Source organism: Melanerpes formicivorus, unplaced genomic scaffold (assembly GCF_026170545.1).
Source record: "Melanerpes formicivorus ecotype bairdi unplaced genomic scaffold, bMelFor1.0.p_v2 SCAF_8, whole genome shotgun sequence".
In the NCBI taxonomy this organism is placed as follows: Eukaryota; Metazoa; Chordata; class Aves; order Piciformes; family Picidae; genus Melanerpes; species Melanerpes formicivorus.
Window position 1 is genome coordinate 1,740,376 of NW_027142360.1, and position 13,580 is coordinate 1,753,955.

Sequence of the window (13,580 nt, forward strand, 5' to 3'; positions counted from 1 at the left end):
TTTGTTTAAAGAAAACTCTTTACATCTTTGCATTGAAAAAAGGCTGTGTGTAACAGAATGCTTCAGTCTTGTGGCCAAGAAGGCCAATGGCATCCTGGGGTGGATTAGAAGGGCTGTGGTTCGTAGGTCAAGAGAGGTTCTCCTCCCCCTCTACTCTGCCATGGGGAGGCTGCATCTGGAATATTGTGTCCAGTTCTGGGCCCCTCAGGTCAAGAAGGACCTCAGGGAACTGCTTGAAAGTGTCCAGCACAGAGCCACAAAGATGATGAAGGCAGTGGAACATTGTTACAGTTTGAGCTGGGTGCCCCCCTGCAGTGTTTACTTCCTGTGTCCAGAGGTCCAGCCCAAAGGGGTGGACACAGGAAATTATGTAGTATTTCATACCACAATTCTCTGCACCACTATAAGATGCAGTGCAGAGTCTAGCACGCTCTCTTTTCTTCTACCTCTGTCAGCTGGTACCTGGGGGAGATGTCTCCTGGCTTTGGGCCTGCCTAGGCCCAAGGCCACGGGGGGATGGGCAGTCTCAGACCTGGCCAGCTGAGACTAGCCTAGCAGTGGGAGGGGGAAGAAGGAGCCCTGGGGGTCTTGGGTGTACCCTCAGGTGGGGATGGGATCTCTCTGGGTCTGCTTTGGGATTTTTCTTTATCACTCTGCTTTTGCTTTTCTGTAAAAGTTCACTGCTTTCTATTTAAACTTTCCATCACTTTTGCAATCCGTTTGTCTGAGTGTTTATTGTTGCCAGGGGTGGGGAAGGGGGCTGCCTCAACCCAGTACAAACATCTTCCTCATGAGGAGAGCCTGAGGGAGCTGAGGGCTCTGTAGCTTGGAGAGGAGGAGCCTGAGGGTGACCTCCTTGCTGTTGATAAAGCTGTGCAGGGTGAGTGCCCAGAGGCTGGAGCCAGGCTCTGCTGGGGGATGCCCAATGCCAGCACAAGAGGCAGTGGTGGAAGCTGAGACAGAGGAAGTGCCATGGATATATGAGGAAAATGTTTTCTCTGTGAGGGTAACAGAAGCCTGGCACAGGCTGCCCAGAGGGGTTGTGGAGTCTCCCTCTCTGGAGATATTCAAGAGCCGCCTGGATGTGTTCCTGTGTGACCTGCTCTAGGTGCTCCTGCTCTGGCAGGGGGTTGGGCTGGATGAGCTTTTGAGGTCCCTTCCAGCCCCTCACATTCTGTGAGTCTGAATCCAGGGTTGTTAAGGGTCTGTTTCCATGGTTTAGATCAGGCTTCACAGTGCCTGCTCTGGTGCAGAGTATGCACACTCAGTCTCCTGCACTGTATTTAAAGATGCAACTCCACTTTCTCCTCATGAAATAGAGAGACTGGATGAACATAAACCCAGAAGAGAAGTCAGTCCTACTGCTCCCTGCTTACTGCAAAATGCCAGTTGCTTTCAGCATCTGCAAAGCTGTTTATCTTCAGAGTTCATCAGAACATGCTGCAGTGCCAATTCAAACAAGGCTGCACTAGGAGACTGCAAGTAGCTACACCTACTTTCAGAGCTGGATCTGAAAAAGGAAATGAAATGAAACCTTCTGCTGCAATTATGGAACTAAATATATCCAGATTTTATCCATAGGCCCTGACACCTGCTCCATTCCTGTCCTCAACCCTTTCAACAACTTCTGTTTGCTTAGAAACACTTTTTTTGGCACTATTTTAGCAGTGGTCACTAAAGCTACCAGGAGGAGTAGGAGGCAAAGAGATGCCTCAGTGCTGAATGAAACTGCTTCCATCCTCCTTTTGCCCTGATGCTGCCATTATGCAGACACTTGTTGTGTCTTATGCTCCCTTTTGAATCCTTCTCTCAGGCATAAGCAGCAACCAGAAAAGACTGAAATAGAAGTGTTTGGTGTTACAATTAGGATGGAACAGTTGGCAGCATTGGTGCTGCTTTTGGCACTGCCACCAGACCCTAATACACCTTCTGCAGAATTGATGTGAGCATCCTGTGTACTGTGTCTGACCATCTCTCTGGCATATGTTGTGTCTCTAAGATGGAGAACCATGCACTTGATGGATGGATAAGGACCAAATGGTCACACTCAAACACTTGTGGTCAACTGCTCATGTCCAGGTGGAGTCCAGTGACAAGTGGAGTTCCTCGGGGGTCTGTTCTGGGCCCAGTGCTGTTCAACATCTTTGTCAGCAAGTGGCACTGAGTGCATCCTCAGCACATTTGCTGATGACACCAGGCTGTGTGGTGCCATGGACTCATATGAGGGAAGGGATCCATCCAGAAGGATCTCACACAGGCTCACAGGATGTGAGGGGTTGGAAGGGACCCGAAGAGATCATTGAGGCCAACCCCCCTGCCAGAGCAGGACCATACAATCTAGCTCAGGTCACACAGGAACACATCCAGATGGGCCTTGAAAGTCTCCAGAGAAGGAGACTCCACAACCTCTCTGGGCAGCCTGTTCCAGTGCTCTGTGACCCTTACAGTGAAGAAGTTTCCCCTTGTGTTGAGGTGGAACCTAAAACATTTTTAGCTGTGGTTCACCAAAGAGGGAAAAGATGAATGCAACAAGACTGGTTTCTGCAGGACTCCAGGGAGACTCAGCACAATGCACACTAGAATCATTTGGTGCTAATGGGACTTGGTAACTGAATCTATATGAGCTGTAGTTCACAGGATCAGAGGATGTTAGGGCCTGGAGGGGACCTGTGGAGATCTTTGAGTCCAACCCCCTGCCAGAGCAGGACCAGAGAATCCAGCACAGGTCACACAGGAACACATCCAGACAGGGATGGAAAGGCTCCAGAGAAGGAGACTCCACAACCTCTCTGGGCAGCCTGCTCCAGGCCTCTGGGACCCTCACAGTCAAGAAGTTCTTCCTCATGCTGAAGTGGAACCTCCTGTGCTGCAGTTTCCATCCATTGCCCCTTGTCCTATCCCAGGGCACAAGTGAGCAGAGGCTGTCCCTGTCCCTTCCTTCCTGACCCCCAGCCCTCAGCTATTGATAGACATTGATCAGATCCCTCTCAGTCTTCTCCTCTGCAGACTAAACAGCCCCAGGGCTCTCAGCCTCTCCTCCCCAGGCAGTGCTGCAGTCCCTTCAGCATCCTTTTAGCCTTCCCTTGGACTCTCTCCAGCAGATCCCTGTCCCTCTCGAGGACCCCAGAACTGGATGCAATACTCCAGATGGGGCCTCACCAGGGCAGAGTGGAGTAGATTGATTCAAAGACATGGTCACTCAGGATAGCAGATCACCTTTCTATCCTCACCCATGCAAGAGACAAGGAGTCTCATCTATGCTGTGTATGACTTTTACTATGGCCTCTGCAAGCATTTGTATGAGAAGCTAGCACCTGCCATTTGCCCTGAAGTCAGTGCAGCAGAGGCATTCTCTGGGACACACTGTTCCAAGTGCTGTACAATTCCTTAAGGCCTTTCTTTTGTGCTACAGAATTGTTCAGGAAATGCTGCTTTGCTGGATGTCTTCTATTGTGACAGTTTGTAGTGTTAGTCAGATGCTGTAGTACAGCTTCCATTGAACAAAAAGCCTTTCTGTGTTTGAGGGACAGCCTTAAAGCTTTGCCTTGATTCAAGGCCTGCAGTTGCCATCCTCCCCAGTAGTAATTCCCAAAGCAGACATTTTCACTGAGTGTCTGAAGGTGATGTGCCTTTTTACACCATTCTTTGGTGTGTTTGGGTAAAAGTGTTCACTAGGGCAGTCAGGAAATGCCAGAGGACAACCTTGTCAGGAGTACTTTATAGGCTCATGATGCTTGGCATCAGAATAATTCAGTTATGGCACTCTTCAGTGGCTTCTCAGCTTTGCAGCCAGCACTGCCCTCCTCTTGGCATCAGCTGTAAGAACTCTCAGTCTCAGCTGAACTGCAAACTGAATGGGGGGAAAAACCTAACCAAAGCACCTTCTTCTCTTTTTTGTCCAATTCAGAGTTAATCCTAAACCTCTTTTGGCTAGATTTTCCACTTTATTGACATTTCAGGTTTCCCTTCTAATATTCAGTCTGTTTGAAGTCTGCTTACCTCTTGTGCACTGCTGCACAGCTCAGTTTAGGCTGCAGAACCTGCCCAAGGAGGGGGATAAAAAGGCAGCTCGCTGCTGCTGGGCTGCTATTGCTACAGCTACTCCTCTGTCCCTCTCAACCAGCTCAGCTAACTCCACTGAACTCTTCATGCAGTGTCTCTGCCATTAGCCAGCAGTTACAAAGATCAGCCACCCTTGCCTGTGCAGCCAGTACATGCTTTGCCTGCTAGTTAAAACATTCCAGGACCTATGATATGAATAACTGAAGACTCAGTTTGCTGAGGAAGCCGAGCCTGTAGCACTGACTGTTACCTAAGCTGAAGCTGAGCCTCTGTGCCTGCCTGCAGCACCTCTGACAGGTTTGTTCACCTGCTAGCACCATTCACATTGTAAGCCATTGCTCTTCTTGCCATCTCACTGTCTTACATCACATCCTTCTGGTCTCCCTGAGGGAAACAGCTCACAAGAAGGGGAACAAGTCAGTTTTGTGGTGCTCTTCAATCACAAACCTTGCCTTTGGCTTGGTGGTATTTTGTGGGCTTTTGGAATCAGTTAGCAGTGCCAAGCTGTGTTGAGAACAGTAGTGAGCCATGACAAACATCTCCCTTCAGCAGGGCTGGCAGTGCACCTGCACTCCTCCCAGGTGAACCTCTCTGCACAGAACTAAAGCCTGCAGCTGCAATGCTCATATCATGGCACAGTATACTTTTCTTACTTTCATTCAAACTGCACCTTGTTTCAGATCCAGGAAACAGTCAGAAAGTCACAGTGCCTTTCACAGAATCACAGAACACAGGGGCCTCAAGGATCAGCCAGTTCCAACCCCCCTGCCATGGCCAGGGACACCTCACACTACAGCAGGTTGCTCACAGCCACATCCAGCCTGGCTGCAAACACCTCCAGGGATGAGGCTTCCACCACCTCCCTGGGCAACCTGTGCCAGGCTCTCACCACCCTCATGGGGAACAACTTCTTCCTCACATCCAGTCTGAATCTACCCACTTGTAGTTTTGCTCCATCCACCCCAGTCCTATCCCTACCTGACACCCTAGAGAGTCCCTGTAGAACACTGTAAAGAATGAAAGTGCTCAGCCAAAGTAGTAATAAATGGTGAGGATTAGAAACTGAGAAGCTGAGTGCAAAACAGTAACCCATTATTATATGTCTCTTTCTTTGGTATCAGCACAGTCATTTAGGGTCTTGGTTTCCTGCTTCACCAACAGACACATGACCATGACAAAAGGACTTACTGCCACTGCAGTTATAGAATAGAATAGAATAGAATAGAATAGAGTAGAGTAGAGTAGAGTAGAATAGAATAGAATAGAATAGAATAGAATAGAATAGAATAGAATAGAATAGAATAGAATAGAATAGAATAGAATAGAATAGAATAGAATAGAATAGAATCAACCAGGTTGGAAGAGACCTTCAAGATCATCACATCCAACCTATCATCCAACACCACCTAAACAACTAACCCATGGCACCAAGCACCCCAGCAAGTCTCTTCCTGAACACCTCCAGTGATGGTGACTCCACCACCTCCCCAGGCAGCCCATTCCAATGGGCAATCACTCTCTCTGTGTAGAGCTTCCTCCTGACCTCCAACCTAAACCTCCCCTGGCACAGCCTGAGACTGTGTCCTCTTGTTCTGGTACTGGCTGCCTGGAAGAAGAGACCAACCTCTGCCTGTCTACAACCTCCCTTCAGGTAGTTGTAGAGAGCAATAAGGTCACCCCTGAGCCTCCTCTTCTCCAGGCTAAGCAACCCCAGCTCCCTCAGCCTCTCCTCACAGGGCTGTGTTCCAAGCCCCTCCCCAGCTTTGTTGCCCTTCCCTGGACATGCTCCAGCAAGTCAACCTCCTTCCTAAACTGAGGAGCCCAGAACTGGACACAGGACTCTTATGGTGTGTTCAGTTCTTTTTTGATGTTTCCTCTAAGTCTTGCAGGACAGTCATGTATTAAATGTATTCATATCTGTATTTATATGTGCTTTTTCCAGACAGGAAGCCCTTCTTGCTGCCATTAGTGAAAAAGATGCCAATATTGCTCTGCTGGAACTTTCATCCTCTAAGAAGAAGACCCAAGATGAAGTGGCTGCACTGAAACGAGAGAAGGATCGTCTTGTGCAGCAGCTCAAGCAGCAGGTGAGTAGAGGAGAGCTGGGAAAGAAGTCTGTTAGTAATTGGGTGTGAGATGATTATCTTCATTTGTGGAACTAATCATGTAGAATCCTGTTGGATGGCAGGGTAGTAAGTGCACAAATAATGATTTAAAGCTAGCTACCAGCTGTGAAGCCTGTAAAACATGGTGGGGAAGAAAGTCCCAGTGTTGAGGGGAGTTGCTTTGTGTCACTGCCTGGCTAGTAAGATGTGTCATAGAAGGTATGGGAGACTGTCAGTGAAGAGGAGGACATTGATTATTGTCTTCTGCAGACACAAACAACCAGTGTGAGCTTGCAGCACAGAAGGCACATCACAGCCTGGGCTGCATCCAAAGCAGCATTGCCAGCAGATCCAGAGAGGGGATTCTGCCACGTTGCTCTGCTCTGGGGAGACCTCACCTGGAGTACTGCGTTCACCTCTGGAGCCCTCAATATAGGAAGGGTGTGGACTTGATGGAGCAGGTCCAGAGGAGGGCCATGAGAATGATCAGGGGGTTGGAGCAGCTCTGCTGTTAGAACAGGCTGAGGGAGCTGGGGGTGTTCAGCCTGGAGAAGAGAAGGCTCCAGGGAGACCTAATAGCAGCCTACCAGTACCTGAAGGGAGCTGCACGAAGGGTGGAGAGAGAGACTGTTTGCAAAGGCTGCAGGGACAGGACCAGGGGCAATGGCTTCAAACTAGAGCAGAGCAGATTGAGATTGGATGTGAGGATTAAGTTCTGCACCATGAGGGTGGTGGAACACTGGCACAGGTTGCCCAGGGAGGTGGTTGAGGCCCCATCCCTGGAGATATTCAAGGTGAGGCTGGACAGGGCTCTGGGCAACTTGATCTAGTTGAGGATGTCCCTGCTGAGTGCAGAGGGGGTTGGACTGGATGAGCTTTGGAGGTCCCTTCCAACCCAGACCATTCTGTGATTCTATGAACCACAGCCTCATGGAAATGTAGTGATTGTTCTTGGTAGCCTGTATTTGCCTTGCTGGGAAAGCAGCATGCCTGGAAGGCTATTCTCCTTGCTGTAAAGCTCAAATATGTTTGTGCTACACCACATAGTCTCTGCTGTGATTTCTAAGCTGTGACAGGAGCACCACAGGGGGATCTGGGAGGTCTCATGCCTGTGAGGAGATTGGTCTTTTCCTATTCCTGGCCTCTCCCATTTCTAAGATCTTTTTGTGTGGGCACAGGGAAAGTGTGTGTCTGTCTATCCAAGGATTTCATATTGCATTTCAGTACTGAATGCAATGTGAAAAATACATTGGCAGTAAAACACAGAGGAAGCAAAAGGCATCCCTGGCAATATGAGATTTAGGATCTGAAAAATCTCTGCAGATTTTTCACTTCAGCACTTCTGGTGGGGTTTCCTGAGTTATTCCTTCTAATAGCACATATGCTGCTGCCAAGCCAGTATCAGTTTCTTCAGTGCCACCATTTCCATCCTCATAAAGTTTTATGTGCAGCATTTCATCTGTCAGCCAGATGATTTTAGTTGCTGTCAGGCAGTAAGGCCAAACCAGGTCTGCTTTCTGAGAAGAGATTCCTCTGCTTCCTCCTTAGGCAACACAAGCAGGTTACTGGCCATGTACTTTGAAGATAACAATCATTGAAGAACAGTCATTTTGATTGTTAAACCAGCTTCAAAAGAGCAAGAAGTAGAGCTTTTCAACTCTGTCACTTGCCAGACAGATGAGCTCCTGCTAGAACTGGATTCAGAGGTGTTCACCAGAAGTAACTGTGGGTGTACTATTGAGGCTGTGATTACCTGTAAGGACTTAGGTTTCAATGAGGTGATTTCCTTAACGTTATAGTTCATAGCACTGTCTTTCAGTGATGATCAGTCTTACATTGTTCCTACACAGACATGGCCATGTCCCTTAAGGGTGGCCATTCTAAGTGCTTTCCTGCAGCAGGAGGAGTGGGGCCAGCAGATCAAGAGAGCTGATTCTCCCCCTTCACTCTGCTCCTCTGAGACCCCACCTCGAATGCTGGGTACAGTTCTGGTGTCCTCACTGTAAGAGGGACATAAATCTGATGGAACAAGTCCAGAGGAGGGCCACAGAGATGATCCAGGGGCTGGAACACCTCTGCTGTGAGGACAGGCTGAGGGAACTGGGAGTGTTCAGCCTGGAGAAGGGAAGACTCTGGGGCAGCCTTAGAGCTGCCTGCCAATACCTGAAGGGATCCTACAGGAAGGCTGCAGAGGGACTTTTTACAATAGTGTTCATCCACAGACAAGGGGAAATGGAGTGAAATTGAGGAGAAATTCTTCACTACAAGGGTGGCAAGAGTCTGCAATGGATTGTCCAGAGAGGCTGTGGATGCCTCCTCCCTGGAGATGTTCAAGGCCAGGCTGGATGGGGCCTTGAATAACCTGAGCTAGTTGAGAGATGTCCCTGCCCGTGGCACGGAGGTTGGATTAGATGACCTGAAGGGAGGTTGTAGCCAGGAAGGGGTTGGTCTCTTCTCCAAGGCAACCAGCACCAGAACAAGAGGACACAGTCTCAAGCTGTGCCAGTGGAGGTTCAGGCTGGATGTTAGGAAGAAGTTCTTTATAGCAAGAAGAAAGAATGAAGAAAGAAGAAAGAAGAAAGTTCTTCAATGGCCAATTAGGCCATTGGAATGTGCTGCCCAGGGAGGTGGTGGAGTCACCATCACTGGAAGTGTTTAGGAAGTGCCTGGCTGAGGCACTTGGTGCCATGGTTTAGTTGATCAGATGGTGTTGGGTGATAGGGTGGACTCGGTGATCTCAAAAGTCTTTTCCAACCTGGTGAATTCTATTCTATTCTATTCTATTCTATTCTATTCTATTCTATTCTATTCTATTCTATTCTATTCTATTCTATTCTATTCTATTCTATCCTGCTTTGGCAGGGGGGGTTGAACTCGATGATTTCTGGAGGTCCCTTCCAACCCCTACCATTCTGTGACCCTGTGAATCTCATTTTTCTGCATGCTTTGCAAATAACCTCTGTACTTGGCCCTTGTGGTCCTCTTCAGTTATTACAGGTCACCAGCCTCCTATTTTCCAGCAGAACAACTGTGCTGCTTCATCAGTTCCAGCTTTCTCTACCTGGACTCTTTTCTACAGCTTGAGAACAAAGATCTGTTTGTGTTAGCCAGCTCCACAGGACTATATAGCATTTCAGGAACTTCCTAAAAGTTTAGCTGTAATTCCTAGATTTAGAACAGGAATTGTGAACGCAGAATATTTCAGCCTTGCAGCTGCATTGAAGACAGCTGCTTGAGAAAGGCAGACGGTGCCAGTTAATCAAGACCTTCTGGAAGGCTTTGAAAAGCAGATCTGGAGCCTAAAATGTCTGTTCAGCCCTTCAGATTCAGAGCTGACCTCAGGAATTCCTTCCTTCTGCCTTTACCATTGTTTCAGAGCTGTTCAGCTCCTTCATCAGTGTTTGGTATTTCAGTCCATCTCATTTCTAGGAAGGTCTTGGGCTTTGTGGTGGGAAAGCAGCTCTCTTGGTTGGCTGGCAGGCACAGCTGACTAAAGGATTCCTCTTTCCATGTGCACAGGATGCAGACAGAAATGCTGAGCAATATCAGAAGTGGGTGGTTTGTGTGGAGACTTACACATGGCTGTGGTAGGTACCAGAGACACAATTGCTGAACCTCATTCAAACTGCAAAGAGCCTCTGACAGAGACAGAGTTTTAGGAAGGCAGTTTTGTGACTAAGCAGCAGTGGTGAATATGAATGGATTCAGGAACATGTGACAGGATTCAGGTTATGTCTTCTCACTGCTTGTGCCGGGTGAGTTGACCTTTCTCAGGGTGTAGAAATCACAGAATCAAAGAATCACAGAAACCTTCAGGTTGGAAAAGCCCCTCAGGATCACCAACTCCAACCCAGAACCCTACTCTGCAAGGGTCACCCCTAAAACATAGCCCCAAGCACCACAGCCAAACCACCTTCAAACACATCCAGGCTTGGGGACTCCACCACCTCCCTGGGCAGCACATTCCAAGGCCTGACCACTCTTGCTGGGAACAAATTCTTCTTAGTGTCCAGTCTGACCCTGCCCTGCTGCAGCTTGAGGCTGTTCCCTCTTGTTCTATCACTAATTACCTGGGAGAAGAGACCAGCACCAACCTCTCCACAACCTCCTTTCAGGTAGCTGTAGAGAGCCAGGAGGTCTTCCCTCAGCCTCCTCTGTTTCACACTAACCATCCCCAGCTCCTTCAGTCACTCTCCATCAGATTTCTTCTCCAGGCCCTTCCCAGCTTCCTTGCCCTGCTCTGCCCTGGCTCCAGCACCTCCACATCTCTCTTGTACTGAGGTGCCCAGAACTGGACACAACCCTCAAGGTGTGGCCTCCCCAGAGCTGAGTCCCAGGGGACAATCCCCTCCCTGCTGCTGCTGGACACAGCATTGCTGATCCCAGCCAGGATGCCTTTGGCTTTCTTGGCCACCTGGGCACACTGCTGGCTCCAATTCAGTTGCAGGAAGACACAACTCTCTCCCAAACCCCAAGCTCATTGCACTGATAGGCCTCATTTTACTTCATAAACTAATACTAGTTCCAGCTCCTTCAGCCCTGAAATTTCAGGTGATTTTCATTTATCCTCAAATATTGGTGAAGAGACATAGATTCAAGTAAAGTTTGGTACAGATTCTGGAGGACTCTGCAGTTATTCCTTGCTCTGACTCTCCTTCCTTCTTTCCCAGCAATGTCAGGTTCCTGGTGACTCACGTGGGAAAGGGCATTGCTGGGGAGGAGTCCTGCCAAGGGCATGTTGGTGCTTTATGTACTGTGTATTACACTTAGGATGAAGAGAGGCAGTTCAGAAGGAGGATCTGCCATCAATGTTGTTTCAATTTAAGAGTTTCTAGGCTCTAAATTGCAGGAATGTGCCTCAATATAGAGACCATTTCCTAATGAGGCACTCTGCATGGAGCAGGCTTTGCAGTAAGTGGAGCTGCCTGTTTCATATTGGTTGTCAGTTTGCATGAGGGAGTTCCTCTGTCATCAGGCAGGCAGCCCCTGCAGGGCCAGGGTCACCAGCTAATGTGGGCCCAATTTACTTCCTCCAGGAGTGCTCTGTCTCTGTGAGAAGTTCATGGAGAAGCAGTGGCTGGGCAGCTGCTGGAGCAGAGGGGGCCGGGTCTGGTGCAAGAGGACAGAGCTGGAGGTTGCCTAACCAAGTGCAGCTGCGGCGCGGCGAGCGCCAGCCGCACCTCAGGGTGCACCCTGCAGCAGCCTCCACAGCCTGGGAGTGGAACTCACAAAGGCCCAAGGAGCTCTGGCCTGCTTTGTGGCCACAGGGCCACTGCTCATCTGTTAAAAAGCAGCCTGCTCACCATGTGTTCCTTTGCTTGTCCAGCTCAGTTTGAACAATTGGAATCTATGTTTCGTAACTGGACAAAGCTCTGCTCTGCAGCTTGGAAACTGGGCAGGAGCAGGCAGTGGGAGCTTGCAGCACACAAGGCCAATGGCAGCCTGGGCTGCATCCAAAGCAGAATGGACAGAGATGGAGAGAGGAGATCCTGCTCTGGGGAGACCTCACCTGGAGTACTGCATCCACCTCTAGATCCCTCAACACAGGAAGGACATGGACCCGATGCAGCAGGTCCAGAGGAGGGCTACGAAAATGGTCAGGGGGTTGGAGTAGCTCTGTTCCAAGGAAAGATTGAGGGAGCTGGGGGTGTTCAGCCTGGAGAAGAGAAGGCTCCAGGGAGACCTAATAGCAACTTCCAGTGCCTGAAGACGGCTACAAGAAGGATGGAGAGAGACTGTTTGCAAAGGCTGCAGGGACAGGACCAGGGGCAATGGCTTCAAACCAGAGCAGAGCAGATTGAGACTGAGTGTGAGGAAGAAGTTCTTTACTATGAGGGTGGTGGAACACTGGCACAGGTTGCCCAGGGAGGTGGTTGTGGCCCATCCCTGGAGATATTCAAGGTGAGGTGAAACAGGAGTCTGGGCATCCTGATCTAGTTGGGGTTGGAGTGGATGAGCTTTGGAGGTCCCTTCCAACCCAAACCATTCTGTGGCTCTGTGTCAATAGGAGGGATTATCTGAGTGGGCTGAGGTTTTCCTGTCTGTTGGCTTTGAGTCTGAAACACTTGGGGTTTTGCACCAGGAGCTGTTCAGAGAAAATGTCATTTACTCTGTACAGTGTCTAGCACAGTGGGGACCCAAGCTGACCAACATCTCTAGGTACTACTGTGCCATGAATGCTTAGGCAATCGTGGTGGTATCTTTAGGGGGTTCTGAACTGTATCAGTGTCTGTTTTCTGGGAGCTGGGAGTCCTATTCCATTGAGTTGTTTATAGATCACTGCATTCATTTGCATGCCCAGGGAGTTGGTTGGAGCCCCATCCCTGGAGATATTCAAGGTGAGGCTGGACAGGGCTCTGGGCAACCTGATCTAGTGGAGGATGTCCCTGCTGAGTGCAAAGGGGGTTGGCCTGGATGAGCTTTGGAGGTCCCTTCCAACCCAGCCCACTCTGTGATTCTGTATTATTGTATAATGTTTTGTGATTATTTCTGATTCTTTAAAACACTGCAGCAAAAGTTAGCAGGAGCTGGCTTGGTTCAGTGTTGCTGATTATAGGAGCTGGAATTTTTCACTTTAAGTGGCATAACCCCAGGTTACATTAGTACTGAGGAGGTTACATTAATACTGAAGATAGTTTTATTATGCTGCTTTAGGTATTAAGTAATTTTCAGATCTGTTCTTTGAAGAGCATGTATCATTTTGATCCCATACTTCAGCATGCTCACGGAACCACCAGCTGAAGCTTGCTCCACAAGTTTGTAGGCATGAGGGACTTTTTAGGAGTGTCAGGTAGTGAAGGGAATAGAGCAAAACTAGAAGTGGGTAGATTCAGATTGGATGTTAGGAAGAAGTTGTTCCCCATGAGGGTGGTGAGAGCCTGGCACAGGTTGCCCAGGGAGGTGGTGGAAGCCTCATGCCTGGAGGTGTTTGCAGCCAGGCTGGATGTGGCTCTGGGCAACCTGCTGCAGTGTGAGGTGTCCCTGGCCATGGCAGGGGAGTTGGTCCTGGCTGGTCCTTGAGGTCCCTTCCAACACTTAACAATTCTGTGATTCTATACTATGTATTCTCTTCTGTCACACAGATTGTCAATGACAAATACTGAATAGTACTGGACTCAGGACAGGGCTCTGTGGGACCCACTTGATTTGTGAGGGCATGCAATCTGTTCCTAAAGACTACTGGTGACGGAAACTCTCATTCTTAGTCTTCTCTGTGGCACATCTGTCTTTATCATGGTGACATTGTGCATGTGCAATGTCCCTTTAAGCTCATTACTACTTTTATCTAGCTGTTACAGAGATAAGGAGTCTCTTTCTCTGCACTTTCTAGCAGCCATTTGAGTTTCCACAGAGCTATCTCCTCTATTTTGTTCCCTAATCTGGGCAGTCTCCATTCTGCCACTTTTCCTGTGT

The 13,580-nt window shown here is 49.0% G+C and overlaps 1 protein-coding gene across 10 annotated transcripts in view; it reads left to right on the forward strand.

Moving 5' to 3' along the window:
• Window positions 1-13,580, forward strand: part of ERC1 (ELKS/RAB6-interacting/CAST family member 1) — a 435,845-nt gene that overhangs the window by 344,851 nt on the left and 77,414 nt on the right. For all 10 annotated transcript variants that reach the window (XM_068141805.1, XM_068141804.1, XM_068141809.1 and 7 more), the window contains one exon: window positions 6,005-6,149. In XM_068141805.1, the coding sequence (XP_067997906.1) occupies window positions 6,005-6,149 (145 nt within the window). The remainder of the gene's footprint in view (window positions 1-6,004; window positions 6,150-13,580) is intronic.